At 35.4% G+C, this 23,469-nt stretch overlaps 1 protein-coding gene across 3 annotated transcripts in view; it reads right to left on the bottom strand.

Annotated features, from left to right (window-relative positions):
• The window catches only part of CEP83 (centrosomal protein 83), a 119,191-nt gene that overhangs the window by 47,962 nt on the left and 47,760 nt on the right, over window positions 1-23,469 (bottom strand). For all 3 annotated transcript variants that reach the window (XM_041738318.1, XM_041738320.1, XM_041738319.1), the window contains 2 exons: window positions 18,575-18,667; window positions 16,361-16,492 (listed from right to left, as the gene is read on the bottom strand). In XM_041738318.1, the coding sequence (XP_041594252.1) occupies window positions 16,361-16,492; window positions 18,575-18,667 (225 nt within the window). The remainder of the gene's footprint in view (window positions 1-16,360; window positions 16,493-18,574; window positions 18,668-23,469) is intronic.

Here is a 23,469-nt window from a genome sequence, read left to right as displayed (position 1 = left end):
TTTATCATCTTTATGATGCAGCATAGAGAAATGGTTAAGAGCACAGGTTCTGGAATCAAACAGCCTAAGTTTTTGATGTTGTTTTTGTTGTCTTTAGTATTTTAAAGATATTTCTCTACTGTCTTTGGGCTTTTATTACTTCAAAAAGGAAGTCTGTCATCATTCTTACCTTTGTTCTTCTGTAGAAAATAACTTGCTTTTACTTTTTTACTTTTTTAAAAGATTTATTTATTTATTTTAGAGAGAGACAGCAGGAGGGGCAGTAAGAGAAGGAGAGAGAATCTCAAGCAGACTCCACACGGAGCATGGAGCCCGATGTAGGGCTCCAACTCACGACCCTGAGATCACAACCTGAGTTGAAACCAAGAGTCAGACACTCAACAGAGTCACCTAGGTCCCCTTATCTATTTTTTTTTTAATTAAACTTTGTCAATGATTGTAAGTTCACAAGCAATTGTAAAAAATAATTTAAAGTGTTTTTGTGTACTCTTTATCCTGTTTCCTCAACTGGTAATATCGCTCCTCTTCTATTTTCTGGAAGACATTGTATAGAACTGGTTTTCATTCCTCTTTAAACACTTCATGGAATTCTCCAGTGACATCATTCTTTTGGTGAGTTTTTAATTTTTTTTTAATTTTTTGGTGAGTTTTTAAATATGAATTTAGTGTTCTTAATTGCTATATGGCTATTCACATTATTTATTTCATATGTAGTTAGACACAATAGTATCTGCCTTTTGAACCATTTCATCTATTTTTATCAAATTTGTTTGGGTAGAACTGTTCTTCAGATTACCTTATTACCCTTTTGATGTCTACAAGATCTGGAGTGATATGGTTTCATTCTTGATACAAGTAATTTGTTTCTTCCCTCCTTTTTGCAAGTCTTGCTAGAGATTTGACAATTTTATTAATCCTTTCAAATAAAAGCTCTTTGCTTCACTGATTTTCTCTATTGTTTTTCTGTTTTCAATTTCATTGATTTTTACTCTTATTTTTCTTATTTCCTTCCCTCTATTTACTTTGGGTTTATTTTGATCCTCTTTTTCTAGGTTCTTAAGGTAGGAGCTTAGATTATTAATTTGATCTTTCTCTCTTCTTTTCTAATGAATGCATTTAGTGCTATACATTTTTCTCAGCACTGCTTTAGCTATATCTCAAATATTTTAACATATTACATTTTCATCCAGGCTAATGGAGTTTTTAAATTATTTTTTGATTAATATATTTTTATTGAAATTTCCTCTTTGACTCATGAATTACTTGGTGTGTGTCATTTCATTACCAATTGTTTGAGGATTTCCCTATCTTTCTGATATTGATTTCTAGTTTGATTCTATTGTGGTTAGAGAACTCACTCTATATAATCTCAATTTTTATAAATTTGTGGAGGTTTATTTTATGGCCCAGGATATACCCTGTTTTGGTATATATTCAGGGCCCACTTGAAAAAAATGTGTTTAGGTACTGTTGTTGGGTAGAGTGTTCTATAAACGTTGATTAGATTCTGATGGTTAATGGTGGTGTTTTTCTGTTTTTCTAGATCTTTTCTGTTTTTCTAATTTTTCTATCAATTGTTGAAACAAGAGTGCCAAATCTCCAACAATTATGGATTCATCTATTTCTCCTTTTAGTTCTATCAATTTTTGCTTCACATATTTTACAGTTCTGTTTAGTTCACATGCATTTATGAATGTCCGTTCCTGACAGACTAACATTTTTCATTATTACATAATCTTCATCTCTGGTAGTTTTCTTTGCTCTCAAGTCTACTTTGTCTGATAGTAATATAGCCACGTCTGCTTCTTCTAATATTTGAATATTTACAAGACATATCTTTTTCTGTCCTTTCGCTGCCTATACTGTTATATTTGAAGTTTCCCATAGACAACATACAGTTGGGTCTTTCATTTTTAAAATCAACTCTGCAGGGGTGCTTGGGTGGCTCAGTCAGTTAAGCATCCAACTCTTGATTTTGGCTCAGGTCATGATCTGAGTCGTGAGATCCAGCCCCGTGTTCGGGATTCTCTCTCTTCCTCTGCCTCTCTCCCCACTCACTCTCTCTCTCTTTCTCCAAAAAATAAATTTTAAAGACAAAATCAACTCTGCAAATTTCTTTTGTTATATTTACACTCTTTACCTTTATTATGAGTATGTTATGGCTTAAGTTTTTCTTTTCCTATTTCTTGTTCTAAGTTTGTTTCCTTTCTTCTTGCCTTTCTGTGAGCTCCTTAAACATTTTTTTAGGATTCTATTTGATTTACCTATATTTGTCTGTATCTATATCTTTGTACAGCTTTCTTAGTTGTTGCTCCAGGCAGTATATATATATATACATTATTACCGTCTACAGGGTTCATTTTACCAATTCAAGTGATAGTTAGAAACTTTATCTCTCCTTATATCCTTTTGCCCTTGTTTATAATTGTCTTAATTACCTCCACTATTTAAAACCACATCATTTTACAGATTTATACATTTAAAATCACATCAGACAGCATTATGTTTCCTTTAACCATCAAACAAAATACAGAAAACTCACTCAGGAAAGGACTATCTATTGTATATATGGACAATTTTGATTACTGTGTTCTTTTAGCCTCCTTGATGTTTTGAGGTTCATTCTTTTACTGTTTTCTTTCTGTTTAGAGAATTTCCCATAGACATTCTGCAACAGATTGTCTTAGTTTTCCTTATTCTAAGAATTTCTTAATTTAGTCTTCATTCCTGAAGGACATTTTTGCTGGATAACTAGGAGTTGATACTTCTTTCCTGTTAGCATTTGATAATATCACAGCACTTCCTTCTGGCCTCTATGGGTTCAGATGAGAAATGTCTTGGAAATGTTAACCCTCTCTAAGTTAGGTATTATTTCTCTCACTGCTTTCAAGATCTTTTGAAAGAAAAATGATTTTTTCAAGAGAAAAAAAGATTTTTTTCCCTATGGTTTTTATAAATTTGAGTATGATGTTTCTTAGCATAGATTACTTTCGTTTTATCCTGTTTTAATATTCACTTAGCTTCTTGAATCTACGTTTGTGTCTACCAAATTTGGGGAGTTTTCAGTCTTTATTTCTTCAAGTACTTTGCGTTCTCTTTTCAAGAACAAATTCTTAGACCTTTTGTGGTAGTCCACAAGTATCTATGGCTCTCTATGTTCATTTCTTTTTTTTTAAATCCATTTTTATGGCTTGTTCATGTAACTTCTGATGTTTTATCTTCAAATTCACAGATTCCTTCCTCTATCCCCTCCATTCTGTTGTTAAGGCCAACAACTGAGCGTTTGTTTTTTGTTTTAGGGAGGGGGAATTCAATGGTCATATTTTTCAGTTCTAAAATTTTTATTTGGTTCTTTACATTGTCTACTTCTTTGCTAAGACTATTTTTTTCCATTTGTTTCACATTTGTAATTGTATATTAAAACATTTTTGCCATGGCTGCTTTGAAATCTTTGTCAGATAATTTAATATCTCTGTCAGTATTAGCATCTATTGTCTTTTTTCATTTAGTTTGAGATTTGATTTCAATTTTTTATTTAAATTCTAGTTAATATGTACGGTAAAATTAGCTTCAGGTGTAGAATTTAATGATTCATCACTTACATATAACACCCAATGCTCATCGCAACAAGTACCCTCCTTAATACCCATCACCCATTCACCTCCCTATTTGTTCACACCACCTCTGTTTGTTCTCTATAGTTAGGTGTCTCTTATGGTTTCATTGCCTCTTTTTCTCCCTTCCCCTGTGTTCATCTGTTTTGTTTCTTAAATTCCACATATGAGTAAAATCATATGGTATTTGTCTTTCTCTGATTTATTTCACCTAGCATGATACACTCTAGCTCCATTCACATTGTTGCAAATGGAAAAATTTCATTATTTTTAATGGGTAATATTCCATTATACACACCCCACAACTTCTTTATCCATTCATCAGTCAACGAACATTTGGGCTCTCTCTGTAGTTTGGCTATTGTTAATAATCCTGCTATAAAATATAAACATCAGGGTGTATGTGCCTCTCCAAATCAGTTTTTTTTGTGTCCTTCGGGTAAATATCTACCTTGCTATAATTGGGTCATAGTTCTGTTTTAACTTTGAGGAAACTCCATACTGTTTTCCAGAGTGGCTGCACCAGTTTGCATTCCCATCAACAGTGTGAAAGGGGAAGCAAAGGGGTTCCCCTTTCTCCACATCATCTTCAACATCTGTTGTTTATTATGTTAATTTTAGCCATTCTGACAGGTATGAGGTGGTATCTCATCATTCCTGATGGTGAGTGATGCTGAGTATCTTTTCATGTGTCTGTTAGCCATCTGGATGTCTTCTATGGAAAAATGTCTGTTCCTATCTTCTTACTACTTAACTGGATTATTGGTTTTTTGAGTGTTTAGTTTGACAAGCTCTTTGTAGATTTTTGGGCAGTAACCCTTTATCAGATATATCATTTGCAAATACCTTCTCCCATTCCATGGGTTGTCTTTTAGTTTTGAGATCTTCAGTATGACAAGTGATTTTCTACTGAAATCTAGACTCTTTGGGGTATTAGGATACTCTGGATCTTAAAGTTGGTTTTAGCTGGCTTTTTAGGGCATGGCTCTGGCAGAGGAAGGATGGTATCATCACCTCATTGCTACAAAGTGGAAGCAGTACTACAGATACCCTAATTTAGTTCTATGACACCCAAGATGAGAGAGGTAGGAGTTCCAGCTCCCAACTAGGCACACAAATAGCTCCCTAAATGGCAGGGGTGTTGTTGTACCCCATGTGACCTCCACTGACACCAGAGTCAGATGTAACTTCCATTAACCCTCCAGGGCTGGTTAGTAGCAAAAATCCTGATTCTGCACTGGGTCTTCTCTGACATGACCTAAGCAGACAGGGGAGGGTATACCTCATTACTGCCAGTTGAGGTTGTGGAAATCTAGGCTCCCAATGTCACCTCTAACACCATCATGGCAGGAAGGTAGAAGCCCTACATACTGCCAAGTGTGAATGAAAGCCCTGGCTCCCTCCCTTGCCTTGGCTTCTCTGGTAATTATTCAGGCTGAAAATTAGGTTTCTTCATTATAGCCTGAGGAAGATGGAAATCTAGGTGCTTCAATGGCCTTTGCTGGTATAAGTTGGGATGGGGCTGGTTTTTACCACAGTATTTCCTAGGGCTTTTGCCTTGAAAGAACAGGACTCCTCTGTCCTGTAACATCCAGAGTTTTTTGTTTTACTTACTAAAAGGAAGAGGGGAAAGTACATCTTCTCCATGTTCCTGAGAGCAGAAATCTTCTGGGTGCTTTTTAACATTTACTCTTTATCACTAGTTTTAGCTAATAAGTATGTGCACTTGGTATAGTTTTGTGTTTTCTATGCATATGTTTCATGGAGAGTTTCAGATCTGGGGGTTTACAGTTTTCACGAAATCAAAAACATTTAGCCAATATTTCTTCAAATATTTTTTTTCTGTTTTCCCTTCTCATTTTAGAATTTGAATTATCACACATTGTCCATCTGTATATTATCATCTTTTTTTCCCTATCCTTTTTCTCTCTGGTTTACATCTTGGATAGTTTCTATTGTAAAATCTTCAAGTTAGCCACATCTTTTCTTCTGCAGCATCTAGTCCATTTATAGTATTTCCCAATTACATTGTTGATCCTTGAATAAAGCAGGGGACTGGGGCAGCAGCCCCCTCTGAAGTCAAAAATCCATGTATAGCTTTTGGCTTCCCAAAACTTAACCACTAATAGTCTACTGCTAACCGCAAGTTTTATGAATAACACAGTTAACTGACACATTTTGTATGTTATATGTATATATACTATATTCTTACAATAAAACAATCTAGAGAAAAAAATGTCAAGAAAATCATAAGAAATATATTTACAGTATCATACTCCATTTATCAAAAATAAAATCATCTTATTAATGGATCTGCAGAGTTCAAATCCATGTTGTTAAAGGGTCAGCTGTATTTTTTATCACAAGAATGTTTTCTTAAAAATGTCTTCCAGGAACACCTGGGTGGCTCAATGGCTAAGTGTCTGCCTTCGGCCCAGGGTGTGATCCTGGAGTCCTGGGATCGAGTCCCACATCGGGCTCCCTGTATGGAGCCTGCTTCTCCCTCTGCCTATGTCTCTGCCTCTGTGTGTATCTCTCTTGAATAAATAAACAAAAAATTTAAAAAAAAATATCTTCCATATGTCTCATTATGTTCGAAGTTTCTCTTAACTTTTTTGAGCTTATGGAGTATATTTATATGGTTTAATGACTGTCTACTAAGTCTGTAATTTATAGGTCTATTTCTGTTGACTGATCTTTTTCTTCACTATGAAACAAATTCTCCTGCTTCTCTGTATGCCCAGTCAATTTTTTAAAAATAGTTTTTATTCCATGCTCATGGATTGGGAGAACAAATATCATTAAAATGTTGCTACTACCCCTAGCAGTCTACAGATTTCATGCAAGCCCTATCAAAATACCAACAACATTTTTTACCAAACTAGAACAAATGATCCTAAAAATCTTATGGACCCAAATAGCTAAAGCAACCCTAAAAAAAAAAAAAAAAAGAACAAAACAGAAGAGATCCCAATCCCAGATTTCAAGATATACTACAAAACTGTAGTAATCAAAACATGGTACTGGCACAAAAATAGACACACAGATCAGAGAACAGAACAGATAGCCCAGAAATAAACCCACAATTATATGGTCAATTAATCTTCAACAAAGGAGGAAAGAATATGCAATAGGAAAAATGTCTCTTCAAATGGTGTTCGGAAAACTGGAAAGCTACATGCAAAAGAGTGAAATTGGACCACTTTCTTACATCATACAGAAAAATAAGCTCAAACTGGATTAAAGACATAAATGCGAGACCTGAAACCATAAAAATCCTTTAAGGGGTGACAAGCAGTAATTTCTCTGACATTGGCTGTAGCAACATTTTTTCTAGATGTCTCTTGAGGCAAGGGAAGCAAAAGCAAAAATAAACTATTAGGACTACATCAAAATAAAAGCTTCTGGGATCCCTGGGTGGCACAGCAGTTTGGCGCCTGCCTTTGGCCCAGGGCGCGATCCTGGAGACCCAGGATCGAATCCCACGTCGGGCTCCCGGTGCATGGAGCCTGCTTCTCCCTCTGCCTGGGTCTCTGCCTCTCTCTCTCTCTCTCTGTCTCTCATGAATAAATAAAATCTTTAAAAAAAATAATAAAAAAAAAAACCAACCAAAAAACAAAATAAAAGCTTCTACACAGCTAAGGGAACAACTAAAAGGCAACTTACAGAATGGGAGAAAATATTTGCAAATGATATATCTGATATAGGGTTAATAACCAAAATATATAAATAACTTACACAATGCAGCACCAAAAACCCCACAAATAATTCAATTAAAAATAGGCAGAAGGCATGAAGATATTTCTCCAAAGAAGACATACAGATGCCAACAGACGCATAAAAAGATGCTCAATGTCACTCGCCATCAGGGAAACGAAAATCAAAACTACAATGAATTACCACCTCACACCTGTCAGAATGGCTAAAATAAAAAACACAAGAAACTAGCGTTGACGAGGATGTAGAAAAAAGGAACCCTCATGCACTGTCAGTGGGAATGCAAAATGGTACAGCCACTGTGGAAAACAGCATGGAGGTTCCTCAAAAAGCTAAAAATAGAATTACCCTACAATCCAGTAATCACAGTACTGGGTGTTTACCCAAAATAAATGAAAACACTAATTTGAAAAGATATATGCAACCCTGTTTACTGCAGCATTATTTATAATAGCCAAATCATGGAAGCAATCCAAGTGTCCTCAATACATGAATGGATAAAGATGATGTGGTATGTGTGAATACAAGGAGGTATTACTCAGCCACCAAAAAGAATGAAATCTTGCCATCTGAAATAAAAAAGATGGATCTAGAGGGTACAATTTAAGTGAAATAAGTCAAAGACAGACAAATACTATATGATTTCACTCATATGTAAAATTTGAGAAACAAAAAAAAAATGAACAAAGAAAAAAAGAGGCAAAAAATAAACTCTTAACTAGAGAGAACAAGGGGGTGGTTACCAGAGTTGGGTGGGGCAATGGGTGAAACAGATAAAGGTGATCAAGAGTACACTTACCATGAGCAATGAGTAATGTATAGAACTGCTCAATCACTGTATTGCACACCTAAAACTAATATAACACTGTACGTTAATTATATTGGCATTAAAAAATAAGTCGTTATACTAAAAAAGGGTCTTTATATTTTATAGCAGTTTTAGGTTCACATCAAAATTGAGCAGAAAGTAGAGCTCCATATGTCCCTATCCCCACATATCCACAGCTTCCCTATCAGTATCACACCCCAGAGGGTAGATTTGTTACAACTCACGAACACACAGTAACATATCATTATGACCAGAAGTCTACAGTTTACATTAGGGTTCACTCCTGGTGGTGTACATTCTGAGTACTGACATGTACCCGTCACTTTAGTATCACACAGAATAGTGTCAGTGCTCTAAAAATTCTCTGTGCTCATCCCTCCCTTTCTCCTAATCCCTGGCAACCATTGATATTTTTAATGTCTCTATAGTTTTGCCTTTTCCTGAATGTCACATAGTTGAAATACTACAATATACAGCCTTTCCAGATTAGCTTCTTTCACTTAGGAATATGTAATGAAGGTTTCTCCATTTCTTTTCATGTCTGCACATACCACCGTTCATTTAACCACTCACCTACCAAAGGACTTATCGATTACATTTTGGCAATTTAGGAATAAAGCTGCTAGTAATAACTGTGCACAGTGTTTGTACGGAAACAAATTTTTAGTTAAGTAAATATCAAAAAGTATGACTGGTGCATCTCACTTAAGATTATGTTTATTATTTTTTTTATTGGAGTTCAATTTGCCAACATATAGCATAACACCCAGTGCTCATCCCGCCAAGTGCCCCGCTCAGTGCCCATCACCCAGTCACCCCAACCCCCGCCCACCTCCCCTTCCACTACCCCTTGTTCATTTCCCAGAGTTAGGTGTCGCTCATGTTTTGTCACCCTCACTGATATTTTCACTCATTTTCTCTCCATTCCCTTTACTCCCTTTCACTAACTTTTATATTCCCCAAATGAATGAGACCATAGAATGTTTGTCCTTTTCCGATTGACTTGTTTCACTCAGCATAATACCCTCCAGGTCCATCCACCTCGAAGCAAATGGTGGGTATTTGTCGTTTCTAATGGCTGAGTAATATTCCATTGTATACATAGACCACAGCTTCTTTATCCATTCATCTTTCGATGGACACCGAGGCTCCTTCCACAGTTTGGCTATTGTGGACATTGCTGCTAGAAACATCGGGGTGCAGGTGTCCCGGCGTTTCACTGCATCTGAATCTTGAGGTAAATCCCTAGCAGTGCAATTGCTGGGTCGTAGGGCAGGTCTATTTTTAACTCTTTGAGGAACCTCCACACAGTTTTCCAGAGTGGCTGCACCAGTTCACATTCCCACCAACAGTGCAAGACGGTTCCCCTTTCTCCACATCCTCTCCAACATTTGTGGTTTCCTGTCTTATGTTAATTTTCACCATTCTCACCGGTGAGAAGGTGGGATCTCATTGTGGTTTTAATTTGTATTTCCCTGATGGCCAGTGATGCGGAGTATTTTCTCATGTGCTTGTTGGCCATGTCTATATCTTCCTCTGTGAAATTTCTGTTCATGTCTTTTGCCCATTTCATGATTGGATTGTTTCTTTGTTGTTGAGTTTAATAAGTCCTTTATAGATCTTGGATACTAGCCCTTTATCTGATAGATCATTTGCAAATATCTTCTCCCATTCTGTAGGTTGTCTTTGAGTTTCACTGACTGTTTCTTTAGCTGTGCAGAAGCTTCTTATTTTGATGAAGTCCTAATAATTCATTTTTGTTTTTGTTTCTCTTGCCTTCATGGATGTATCTTGCAAGAAGTTGCTGTGGCCAAGTTCAAAAAGGGTGTTGCCTGTGTTCTCCTCTAGGATTTTGATGGAATCTTGTCTTACATTTAGATCTTTCATCCATTTTGAGTTTATCTTTGTGTCTGGTGTAAGAGAATGGTCTAGTTTCATTCTTCTGCATGTGGATGTCCAATTTTCCCAGCACCATTTATTGAAGAGACTGTCTTTTTTCCAGTGGATAGTCTTTCCTGCTTTGTCGAATATTAGTTGACCATAAAGTTGAGGGTCCACTTCTGGATTCTCTATTCTGTTCCATTGATCTATGTGTCTGTTTTTGTGCCAGTACCACACTGTCTTGATGACCACAGCTTTGTAGCACAACCTGAAATCTGACATTGTGATGCCCCCAGCTATGGTTTTCTTTAATACTCCCCTGGCTATTTGGGGTCTTTTTTGATTCCAAGATTATGTTTATTTTGTAAGAAACTGCCAAACTGTCTTCTATAGTTGCTGTACCATTTTGCATTCCCACCAATAATAGTGGGAAGTCCTGATGTTCCACATCCTCACTGGCAACTAGTATCACCAGTGTTTTGGATCTGACCATTCTCAAAATGTGTATTGTAGTATCTTGCTTTAATTTTCAATTCCCTAATAACATACAATGTTGAACATATTTTCATACACTAATTTGCCACGTGTTTATCTTTTGGTGAGATGTCTGTTCGAGTGTTTGGCCCATTTTTAAACTTTAAATAAGGTTGTTTCTTGGGACGCCTGGGTGGCTCAGTGGTTGAGCGTCTGCCTTTGGCTCAGGTCGTGATCCCGGACTCCAGGATCGAGCCTTGCATCGGGCTCCTTGCGGGGAGCCTGCTTCTCCCTCTGCCTATGTCTCTGTGTCTCGAATGAATGAATGAATGAATGAATGAATGAATGAATGAATGAATGAATAAGGTGGTTTCCTTACTGTCGAGTTTCAAAGTTCTTTGAATATGTGCAGTCCTTTATCATATGTGCCCTTACCAAATATCTTCTACCAGTCAATGGCTACTCTTCTCATTTTCTTAAAATGTCTTTCACAGAGGTCTTTAACTTTAATAAAGTCTAACTTATCAATGACTGCTTTTGTGTATTGTATTCTTCATTGTGTATCTAAAAAGTCATCACCAAACCCAAGGTCATCTAGGCTTTTCTCCTGCTATCTTCTAGGAGTTTGATATTTTTAAGTTTTATATTTAGGGTTATGTTCTACTTTCAATTTTTGTGAAAGGTATATGGTTTGTGTCTAGATTTTTTTTTGAATGTGCATGTTAAATTGTTTTAGCACCATTTGATGAAAAGACTTTCTTCATTCTGCCTTTTCTCTTTTGTCAAAGACCAAATGGCTATATTTGTATAAGTCTATTTCTAGACACTCTGGACGGTTCTATCGATCTATTTGTTCTTTTGCCAATAGCACACTTGGTTGCAATAGCTTTATAATAAATTCTGATGTCAGACAGTGTCAGTCATCTGACTTTGTTCTTTAACATTTTGTTGGCTATCCTGGGTCTTTGTCTCTCTATATACACTTCAGAAGCAGTTTGTTGATATCAACAAAATAACTTGCTGGCATTTTTATTAGGATTGCACTGAAACTACAGATAAAATTAGAACAGGCATGTTGACAACACTGAGTCTATCTACAAACATGGACTATCACTCCATTTACTTAGTTCTTTAATTTTGTTCATCAGTCTGTAGTTTTCTTCATATAGACCTACATTTTTTTTTCAGATTTGTATGTCAATATTTCATTTTGGGGGATGCTAACATAAGTGATACTATGTCTTTAACAGTCATTACCTGATAAATATCAACATTAGATTTTAAATGCAAAATATAAAATAAAGCACCAGAATCCTTAACCTCAGTGGTTACTCTTTAATACACTAAACCTACATTTTAGCTGGAAATCTTTATCATTCCTATTTTCTACTAGAAAATTTTTAAATGTAATTCCTTTAAGTCTGTCATGATTATAGATTCAAAACCTTTCATCATCATAAGTAGTACATATTGACAGATCTCTTGATAAAATTAGTTAGATGGCTGTTAATTGAAATTACCAATAACATGAAATTACCACACCAAACTAAAAACTTTGAGCTGAAAAAATATAAAAATAAAAATAAAAACTTTAGGCTGGTAGCTGTGGCACAAGAGATCTACCATAAACTTGGCTGTTGACTTTTTGTGAGACTTTGGGCAAGTTGCTTATCTTTTGCTTCAAGTGTCCTCATTTTAAATGGATAAAATACCATCCTGTTCCATCACAGTGACTATTATAATAAAAGATCATAGCTAAATAAAGCATGTAAAGCCATAAAGAAGTTTTTAATAAAAAAGGACATTATAAATACAGTTTTCTACTACTGTATTACGAAAAGATGTAAATGTTCCAATGTTCATATAGCTTCTTACATATCAATTATGAAACAGTTTGCTTACTGATTAAAAATAAATATTGTTAAAATGTCTATGCTACTGAGAGCAATCTACACATTCAGTGCAATCCCTATCAAAATACCATTGACTTTTTTCACACAGCTGGAACAAATAACCCTAAAATTTGCATGAAACCAGAAAAGACCCTGAACAGCCAGAGGAATGTTGAAAAAGCAAACCAAAGCTGGTGGCATCACAATGCCAGACTTCAAGTTATATTACAAAGCTGTGATCATCAAGATAGTATGGTACTGGCAATGCAACAGAAGAGAGAACCAAGAAATGGATCCTCAACTCTATGGTCAATTAATCTTTAACAAAGCAGGAAAGAATATCTAATGGAAAAAGAGTCTCTTCAACAAATGGTGATGGGAAAACTGGGCAGCCATATGCAAAAGAATGAAACTGGACCATTTCCTCAAACAATACACAAAAATAGACTCGAAACGGATGACAGACCTAAGTATGAGACAGGAATTCATCAAAATCCTAGAGGAAAGGGCACGTGGGTGGCTCAGTGGTTGATCTGCCTTTGGCTCAGGTCATGATCCTGGGGTCCTGGGATTGGGTCCCACATCAAGCTCCCTGCAGGGAGCCTGCTTCTCCCTCTGCCTAGGTCTCTGCCTCTGTGTGTGTAGCTCATGAGTAAATAAATAAAATCTGAAAAAAAAAAAAAAAATCCTAGAGGAGAACAAAGGCAGCAACCTCTTCACCTTGGCCACAGCAACTTCTTGCTAGACACATCTCCAAAGGTAAGGGAAACAAAAGCAAAAATGAGCTATTGGGACTTCATCAAGATAAAAAGCTTTTGCACAGCAAAGGAAACCGTCAACAAAACTAAAAGGCAACCTACAGAATGGGAGAAGATGTTTGCAAATGACATAATCAGATAAAGGGCTAGTATCCAAGGTTTATAAAGAACTTACAAAACTAAACACCCAAAAAACAAATCCGGGCAAGAAATGGGCAGAAGACATGAACAGATATTTCTCCAAAGAAGATAGACAAATGGCCGACACATGAAAAAAATGCTCCACATCACGCGGCATTAGGGAAATACAGATTAAAGCCACAATGAGTCTCCACAGAGACCTGGCAGGCCAGAAGAGGCTGGCATGATACATACAGGGTACTAAATGAGAAAAACATACAGCCAAGAATACTTTATCCAGCAAGGCTGTCATTCAGAATAGAAGGAGAGATAAAGAGCTTCCAGGATACACAGAAACTGAAAGAATACGTGACCACCAATCCAGCTCTGCAAGAATTATTAAGGGGGACCCTGTAAAAGAAAGAGAGAGCCCAAAGAAACAATCCACAAAAACAGGGACTGTATAGGTAATACAAGGACACTAAATTCATATCTTTCAATAGGGACTCTGAATGTGAATGGGCTAAATGATCCCATCAAAAGACAAAGGGTATCAAACTGGATTAAAAAGCAAGACCCCCCCAAAAAATAAAATAAAATAATTTTTAAAAAAGCAAGACCCATATATATATATATATATATGTTGTCTACAAGAGACTCATTTTAGACCTAAGGATACCTCCAGCCTGAAAATGAAGGGGTGGAGAACCATTTACCATTCAAATGGCCCTCAAAAGAAAGCTGGGGTAGCAATCCTCATATCAGATAAATTAGAATTTTTACTACAGACTGTAGTAAGTGATCAAGAGGGACACTCTATCATACTTAAAGGGTCTATACAACAAGAAGACCTAACAATTATGAGTATTTATGCCCCTAATGTGGGAGCTGCCAAGTGTATCAATCAATTAATAATCAAAGTAAAGAGTTACTTAGATAATACACTAATAGTAGGAGACTTCCACATGGCACTCTCAGCAAATGACAGATCTTCTAAGCACAACAGATCAACAAAACCAGGAGATGGCTCTTTGAAAGAATTAATAAGATAGATAAACCCCTAGCCAGCCTTATTAAAAAGAAAAGAGAAAACCACAAGGAGATACCACCTCACACCAGGCAGAATAGCTAAAATTAACAACACAGAAAACAGCAAATGTTGGCGAGGATGCGGAGAAAAGGGAACCCTCTAAACTGTTGGTGGGAATGCAAGCGGGCACATCCACTTTGGAAAACAGTACAGAGGTTCCTCAAGAAGCTAAACGAAGAGGTACCCTATGACCCAGCAAATGCACTACTAGGTATTTATCCCAAAGATACAAATGTAGTGATCTGAAGGGCATCAGCACCCCAATGTTTATAGCTACAATGTCTACAATAGCCAAAATATGGAAGAGTTGAGATGTCCACCAATAGATGAATTGATGAAGAGGTAGTGTGTATATGTGTATGTATATATATTTTATATATATGTATATATAGATACACATATACACACACATACTATATATATACACACATACAATGGAATATTGATAAAGATGTGTGCATATATATATATATACATATACACACACACACACACACACAATGTAATATTACTCAGCCATCAGAAAAGATGAAATCTCATCATTAATATCGACATGGATGGAACTGGAGGGTATTAGGCTGAGTGAAATAAGTCAATCAGAGAAAGACAATTACATGGTTTCACTCATATTAGGAATATAAGAAACAGCACTGAGGATTATAGGAGAAGGGAGGGAAAAACAGAATGGGAAGAAATCAGAGAGGGAGACCAAACCATGACAGAGACTCTTAACTATGGGAAAGAAACTGATAGTTACTAGAGGAGAGACGGGTGGGGGCTTGGGACAACTGGGTGATGCGTGTGAAGGACGGCACGTGATGTGATGAGTACTGAGTGTTACGTGCAAACTGATAAACTGATAAACTCTACGTCTGAAACTATTATGTTCTATATGTTGGCTACTTGAATTTAAATTAAAAAAATTTTTAAAAGTAGAGCAGTTTGACACAATTAATAACTGGCAAAGGAAGGTAAATATATTCTAATTCTTTTTTTTTTTTTTAAAGATTTTATTTATTTATTCATGACAGAGAGAGAGAGAGAGAGAGAGAGAGAGAGAGAGAGAGAGAGGGCAGAGACACAGGCAGAGGGAGAAGCAGGCTCCATGCAGGGAGCCTGACGCGGGACTCGATCCTGGGTCTCCAGCATCACACCCTGGGCTGAAGGCGGCACTAAACCGCTGAGCCACCTGGGCTGTCCTATATTCTAATTCTTAATTCCAAATAAATGTTGTATGATGTAATAAATACGTAATTCAGATGTGTTTGTACATAAAATATTTCATATATCTACAGATACCAAGGTGTTTTGTTTTGTTTTGTTTTGTTTTACAGAATATAGCAGGACAAAATTGATTATTTCTACCTTGAAAAATCATATAAAAGTACATAAAGAATGATAAACACAAATTTCATTTTTGGAAAATTGGGAGACAAAATATAAAATGAGTAGAAAGGCTGACCAAGCAATACCGTAGGCAGAGACATGTAAAGAACATGCTGTAGGCATCAGAGAGAAAATTCTGCAGTTAAGGATGTCAAAAAGAACAAAGTGCACTTCTTGAATGTGATGAGCACACCCTAAAGTATAAACCCCTTATTCCTATCAGTAGAAACAAGGTACATGCACTGGTAGCCATAGGTCTCCTGGACATGGTTTGGTTCCAAAAAGTAAAGGGGGACAGTGCTACATAAAAAATAATATAAACAAACTGTATTTGCAAAAAGAAGGCTATCTCTCTGGCTATAGAAGAAAAGAGACTATCTCCACTGACAGGGGCAAAATAAAGGAGGAAAATCTAATAGCCAAAAAATAATGTTCACCAAAAATAATTACTACAGAACAGATAAATAACATGCCAAATACTTCACCATTAATTAATGAAACTGAATTATGCAATCAATTCTAACTTGGAATTTCCAAAAAATCACAAAATTTTACTGACGAGAAGGATAATGACTAAACTAGTATAATCAATCACTCACCTCTGATTCATATTTTATTTTTTCTTCTTCTAAGATACGTGCATGTTCTTCTTTCTGGTGTTCAAATTCTGACTTGAGAAATGTATGTTCATAGCGAAGCTTATTATATTCAGATCTATACTTTTCCACTTCCTAAATTAAAAGGAAATTGCAATTTATGACAAATTTATGAAATTTGTACTCACTCCAAAAATCACTTTTGCAAATATAATTTTAAATTGCATTATATTGAAAGCCATTCTAAAAAGCAAAAAATAAGCTTAAAAGAAGTATAAACAAACCCTGGAAAAATTCTTATGACAAGTATTCTACATACAGAATTAGTACATTCTTGAGAAGGTGCCAATAAAGCAAATTACCATTCAATTTACCTTATTTCCTCACTGATTCTCATAATAAGAAAAATGAATAGGACATCAAAAGTTTTGACCTATGGGCCAAATAAAATAATACTAATGTAGTATACCTTTCAAAATTAATTAAATTTTAAAAATTAACTCTAGAGTGAAATATAAAAGGCACTCTAAAAGCCAAGATGAATTCTAAGTAGAGAGAAGATTATTTGAATATTTAGTACAATAACTTAAGGTTCAATCAAGTATTACAATGATAGTTCAACATACCACTCTGAAGAGTACAGGCAGCACCAACTTTCCTAACTAACCAGGAACACATGCAAATCTCTGGCATGCTCCAATTCTACTTACTAACACTACAAAAGTTGCTGACATTCTAAATTCAATAAGAACTTGGGCAATAGAGAAGATGAAGGAGACAGACACTATTTCAACATTCATCAGGAAATTAAGTAATAACACCTTCTAAAAGATTCTCCTCACTGTAAATCTTTGAATGAAAGATTCCTCTAAGCCGGTTTACAAATCTAGAAAATGGGTTTCACAATTTTATTAGAAACTTACTCAAAAAAAAAAAAAAAAAAAAACCACCAAACTTTTACCTAACTTGATCACCTACCTTAGGTCTAAATGGCTTTGTTTAAATCCAAAAATTAAGTCTACTCCCAACCATAATGCTTTGTTTATTCACCAGGAGGATATTCAAAAGACGACTTTATCAAGCCAATTAAGCCATTTATAAAAGTGGATTCTACAACTGTACTGTGCAATGGAAGCATCACTAGACTACAACTTTCCAAAGGGAGTCCATTTTGAAGGGGACAATATTCATGTGCCATGTAGAAGGCCTAGTCTATTTGTTAAATAAGGTTACATATAAAAATTGTCTGGCATAATACTTAATATACCTTAATATATGTCATCTTTTCCTATCCCATTTATTAAACATTTAATCATACCAACATTTCATTAGAGGAAGGAAATCTTTCAGTCTAAACAGAAAACTGTAACAAATTTTTATTTTTCTGAGGTTGCATGAAATACACTGTTTCATTCCACAAATATAAATTGAGCATCTATTGTATGCTAGGAACTTGGGATATACAGTGAACCAAACAGATAAAGGCTCCTCCTCTTATGCAACTTACATTCTAGAGATGGTAATAAAGAAAATAAAAAATAAGCACAATAAACATAAAGCATATTAGAGGATAAGTACTAGAGAAAAATAAAAAGTAGAGCAGGGAAAATGGGAATCCAAAGGTCTAACAAGTGATGGAAAAGGCAGGAAGCAATATTAAATGAAGATGCAGGTTGGTCAAAGTAGGCCTCAATGAGAAGGTGACATTTTAGCAAAGACTTTAAAGAGATGAGGAAGGAGTGCCTCAGTTAGTTAAGCTCAGGTCATGATCCCAGGATCGAGCCCAATGCATGGAGCAGGCTGCTCAGCAAGGAGTCTCCTTGCTTCTCCTTCTCCTTTTCCCTCCCCCTATGCCACACATCCTGTGCTCATGTTCATTCTCTCAAATAAATAAATTTTTTAAATCTCTAAAAAAAAGAGAGAAATGAGGAAGTTGGCTAAGAGAAACTTGGAAGGAGACTATTCATGTCACAATTAACAGCTATAGCAAAGATTCTTGATTTGTTTCATTTCTAGAGTGCCAAAGAAACATCAAAGAGGCCAGAATGGATGGAAGTCAGACAGAGAATGGGATCTAATTTTGTGCAACCCTAAAAGCCACTGTAAGGATGCTTGAGTTAAAAGTGGAGCTACTGTAGGGTTTCTGAGTAGGGGAATGATGCTTTTCATCAGCCATTTAAAGATAAATGCACAGTTCCTTCTATATAAATTACTTACTTCATCCAGATTCCTAAAGCGTTCTCTCATTGGAGTTTCTAATTCTTGTTGTATTTGGGCTCGTAACAATTCCAACTTTTGTGGCGTTAATACCTATTATGTAGAGAAACAAATAGTTCTAAATATAAAATCATAAATATTTAAATCAAGAAATCACCAAATTTCAACACCTAATTTTAACAAAATTTAATTCATAAAAATTTCACAATATCCCTAATTTTACAGTCATCATTATACAAACAGAACCATCATTTGAAACAATACTTGAAGATCTCAATTTCAGGCTCTCAGAGATGTCAAAAAAATCCATTAACAGGAAGTAAAGATAAGCACTGATTATTATTATTGTGACTGTTAGGAATAACTGTGTTGACAGCTAAGGTTACCATGTTTGAGATAATGGCTAATAGTATATTTTCTAAAGTAATCAAAATAAAGGTGTAAAAATTGAGTACCCCACAGAGAATTCTTCAGACTTATTTTCAATCAGAAAAGGCTTTTACTCTACCCAAGGCTCCTCCCTGTTATGCTCTCTTATAGAACTCATATTTCAATAAGTGATGAAGTACTTACGAAAGCTCCTGAAAAGCAAACAGTCTTTATTCACCAGGGTGTGTCCCCAACACCTCACACTACTGCCTGGCACATAGGATCACTCAATTATCAAATACTGGCTATAAAACAAATGGAAACCTAGTTTGTATTTACATTACCTCTGAAAATGAAGAATAATTTGTTTAATTCATTCATTTACTTATCAATACTCCAGTTCAAAAACTTCAATGAATACTAACTACATACAAAGCATTCTGCAACATACTATATAATCTATGTAACATACTGTAAATACCTTCCATGCATTAACTTAATCTCTGCAATGACCCTCAGCTATATTATCATCCCCTTTTCACAGAAACTGAAGCATACACAAAGTCTAACTTTCTAAAGATCACAAAAACTTAGAGGAAGCATTTCTTGCCCCATAAGAAGTTCAAATTCTCATATGAAAAATAAAACATATACACAAATAACTATAAAAGTAACCAATATAGGCTTACCAGACAGTTAAAGACCATCAGAAAAGATATTAAGTATAGAAATAGCACATCAAAGGAATGGGAAAACTAAACAAGAAACTTAAAAATGGATGACATTTTTAAATTCCCTGGGGAGAAAAATGATCCTCACAGGTAAGCTAAAGGCATTTTGGACTGAACTGCCTGAAGTACTATAGATAATTTAGAACTCTGGATCCTTGAGCACTGATGCTTTCTAGATATATGACAATCAAGGCCATGCTGAAACATTTCTAAATGCCACCTAGGATAGCTACCTCCTGGCCAGGAACAAAATGGAAAGAGGTGGGAGCTACAATTAGAAGATTCCTAAATATCAAGTCCCTACTCATAACTTGCTCGGTATTCAGTAATTTTTTTTTTACTTATAATGAAATAGAATTACATAAATAACTCAAACAAAAAATATTGAAAAACTAAGTCGTCTTCTTTCAGCCATCCAGTCTCTCTCTTAGGAACCAAACATGGAACCATCTTTTGGGTCCCTCTTGAAACAATATACAAATATATAAGCATATATACCACACCACTTTTAGTTTTTACATACAGAAAGGCATACTATACACATTTTTCTGTACCTTGTTTATTCACTGAAAGTATTCAAGCTTAAGAATGGCATCACCATATCTCCATTTTAGGAAGAAGCAAGATGGATCAAAACCTTTGGTGGGAGAAAACTGCTGACTGTGGAAGAAATAGACAATGAATGTAGTTGGGAAATCAGAAAGAAAGCTCTTGTTATGATCTGGTTTATGATGTCAAGAGTCTGGGTGATAGTATCAAGAGTCCAAACTGAGGAGGGGTGGTGGTTAAAAGGTAAAGAGTAATACATAAATCGGGATCCCTGGGTGGTGCAGCGGTTTAGCACCTGCCTTTGGCCCAGGGCGTGATCCTGGAGACCCGGGATCGAGTCCCACGTCGGGCTCCCGGTGCATGGAGCCTGCTTCTCCCTCTGCCTATGTCTCTGCCTCTCTCTCTCTGTGTGACTATCATAAATAAATAAAAATTAAAAAAAAAAAAAGAGTAATACATAAATCTTACTTGGATCCCATTTCAAACAAGCCAACTTTAAGCAAAATTGTGGGAAAAGTAGGGAAATGTGAACAAAGATGCAATATTAAAAGACATAAGAAAATAAGTACTTTTAGGTATGATAATGGTATTGTGGCTATGCTTTTAAAGGAGAGATTGCTTTGGTATTTAACAGTGATATATACTAAAATACTAGAGTTGAGATAATATGATTTGCTTCAAAATAATCCAGAGGGGTTGAAGAACAGAGCAGCAATGTGAGAAGAAGATAAAACAAGACTGGCTGAGAGATGGTAATTATTGGAATTACTGGTGCTGGGTATCTGAGGATGCAACCCAACCACCCACTCTACAAAATCTACTTGTTTCAGATTTCTGTAATTAAAGGTTAATTAGAAATAAAAGTGCTTCTACTTCCAACAGATGGCATAAGAGAGACCAGATTTTCCTGCCTAAAACAAAAGAATAAACAAAAATCAGTTTTCAAGACACTGGGCATAATAAAGCAAAAAAGATCCCTGAGAGACAAACAACAAAGCTAGCTAGCTTTGAGAATGCTTCCAGGCCATGCACAGAAAGAGATATCCAGGCAGTCTGATGGACTCTATGACCTAAACAGAACTACAAATCCAGGAGAGCAGTGTGGTTAGAATCATAAGAGAGGGTAGCAAAAAAGAGGGTGGAACAGAAACAAAATTATAAAGATCTGCAAAAGGTCTCTTTTGGCTCATTCAGAAGAGTGCCCCAATCAGCACATGCATGTAAGGAGAATATTTAAATAAGGCCAGGAAAAGAACAACCTGAAAGAATTGGATGGATGAGTAATCTGAGCTCACACAGAGCTATGAATAGTTCCTTTTCCCAAAAGCCAGACTGAAAATCTTCATTTCAATGAGTACTCAGAAGGTTCTCAGCAGTAGCAAATAATGAGCACTAACCACTAATCTGCTCTCACTTAACAAATCTTAAAAGACCCAGAAAGATGAAACTGCTTCCAAATAACTGTCCCAGAACAAAGCTCAAGAATATTTATCAGAATACAAAAATATCTAGCACTCAAAACAAAATTTACAATGTCTAGCATCCAATAAAAATTTATCAGGCATGCAAAGAAGCAGGAAAATACTACTTTATTTTAAAAGTAGTAAGAAAAGAAATTCAATCAACCAAAACCAACACAGAAGTGAGATAGATGTTAGAATTAGCAAAGACATTAAAATAGTTCTTAGAACTGAATTCCGTTTGTTCCAAAAGCTAGAGAAAAGACTGAACATGTTAAGTAGATATAAACAACTTATGAAAAAGACCTACATTAGATTTCAAAAGTAAAAACTACAATTTCTGAGATGAAAAATATACACTATATGGGATTAATGAAAGATTAGATACTGAAGAAAAAAAACATCAGTGAACTTGAAGACATGATAACAGAATTTATCCAAAATGCAACAAGGAGACAAAAAAGACTGAAAATAAATAAACTGCATACCAGTCAGCTATGGGAGAAGTTTAAGTGGCCTAATAACGGAATCCCCACAGGAGATCAGAGAGGAGGCAGAAAAAATATTTTCACAAGTCACATCCAAAACTTTTCTAAATGTAGTGAAAACTGCAAACCCACAGATCGAATACACACTAAGCACCATAAATATTTAAGTACAAAGTCATGTCAACCAAACCGCTCATCATCAGCAATAAAAAGAAAATCTTAAGGGCAGCCATGAAAAGAAGACTCCCTGTGTATAAAGAACAAAGATAAGGATGGCAGCAAATTTCTTATGTAAAACAACATAAGTGAGAAGACAGAAGAGCAACATCTTTAAAAGTATTAGGGGGGAAAACAGTCAACCCAGAAATTAATACTCAGCAAAACTATCTTTAAAATCAATTATTTTTATTTTTTTAAAATCAATTATTTTTAGACATATAAAAGCTGAAAAAATTTCTCCTAGATCTCCCTGTTAGAAATGTTAAAGTCCCTAAGCCAGAAGGAAAATAGTACCAATGGAAATATAAATCTACACAAAGGAGAAAAGAATACTGAAGCTGGTAACTACCCAAGAGTCTTGTAATCTATAACGTCTCTGATTTTTTTGTTACCTCCTAAGAATCTTATAAAAAACAAGCACACATACATAAGAAAAATTTCCCTTCCCTCCCAAACCCCCATCAAAGCACATGTACACAAAGGCATAGAATTAGAGGATTTTCACCATGCCATTTTAGGAAAAAAGTATGCTGTGTCTTAGACTTCTAATGGAATACTGCCACCACTTGTCTCAAAAGAAACTTAAAAGTATGCTTTATCATACACCAGTCTACGACTCATTACCAATATTAAGACTATATTATACCAACAATGTCATGTTAATATAAAATAGATCATTATTTTTCAAAGAATATTTTGAGAAGTAGATATTGCTGTGCCAGAGATTCTCAGAAAGATAACAACAAACTAAATAATAAATTTAGCTGCCAAATAAAATGGGAAACATACAGGGTTATATAGATTCCACTGCCTGACACAAACAAAGCATATAAATTTTTAGTAAAGTAAGTTTCAATATTTGGAACAGAAATATTATCAAATAACTTCTATTTTAAAAAAGGTTTTGCTAACATAGTACATAACAATAATATAATAACAACAGCTAACATTCTATCTACTTTCTATATCAAAGCACGGTACTAACATGTTCTATGCATTGTCTCATTTTATCTTTACAATCATCCTATAAGTTAGGCACTATTATTATTTCCACTCACTACAACAAGTGACAAAGAAAT

Source organism: Vulpes lagopus, chromosome 23, assembly GCF_018345385.1.
Source record: "Vulpes lagopus strain Blue_001 chromosome 23, ASM1834538v1, whole genome shotgun sequence".
In the NCBI taxonomy this organism is placed as follows: domain Eukaryota; kingdom Metazoa; phylum Chordata; class Mammalia; order Carnivora; family Canidae; genus Vulpes; species Vulpes lagopus.
Note: the sequence above shows the minus strand (reverse complement) of the source record. Positions and strands in the feature narration are given on the sequence as shown.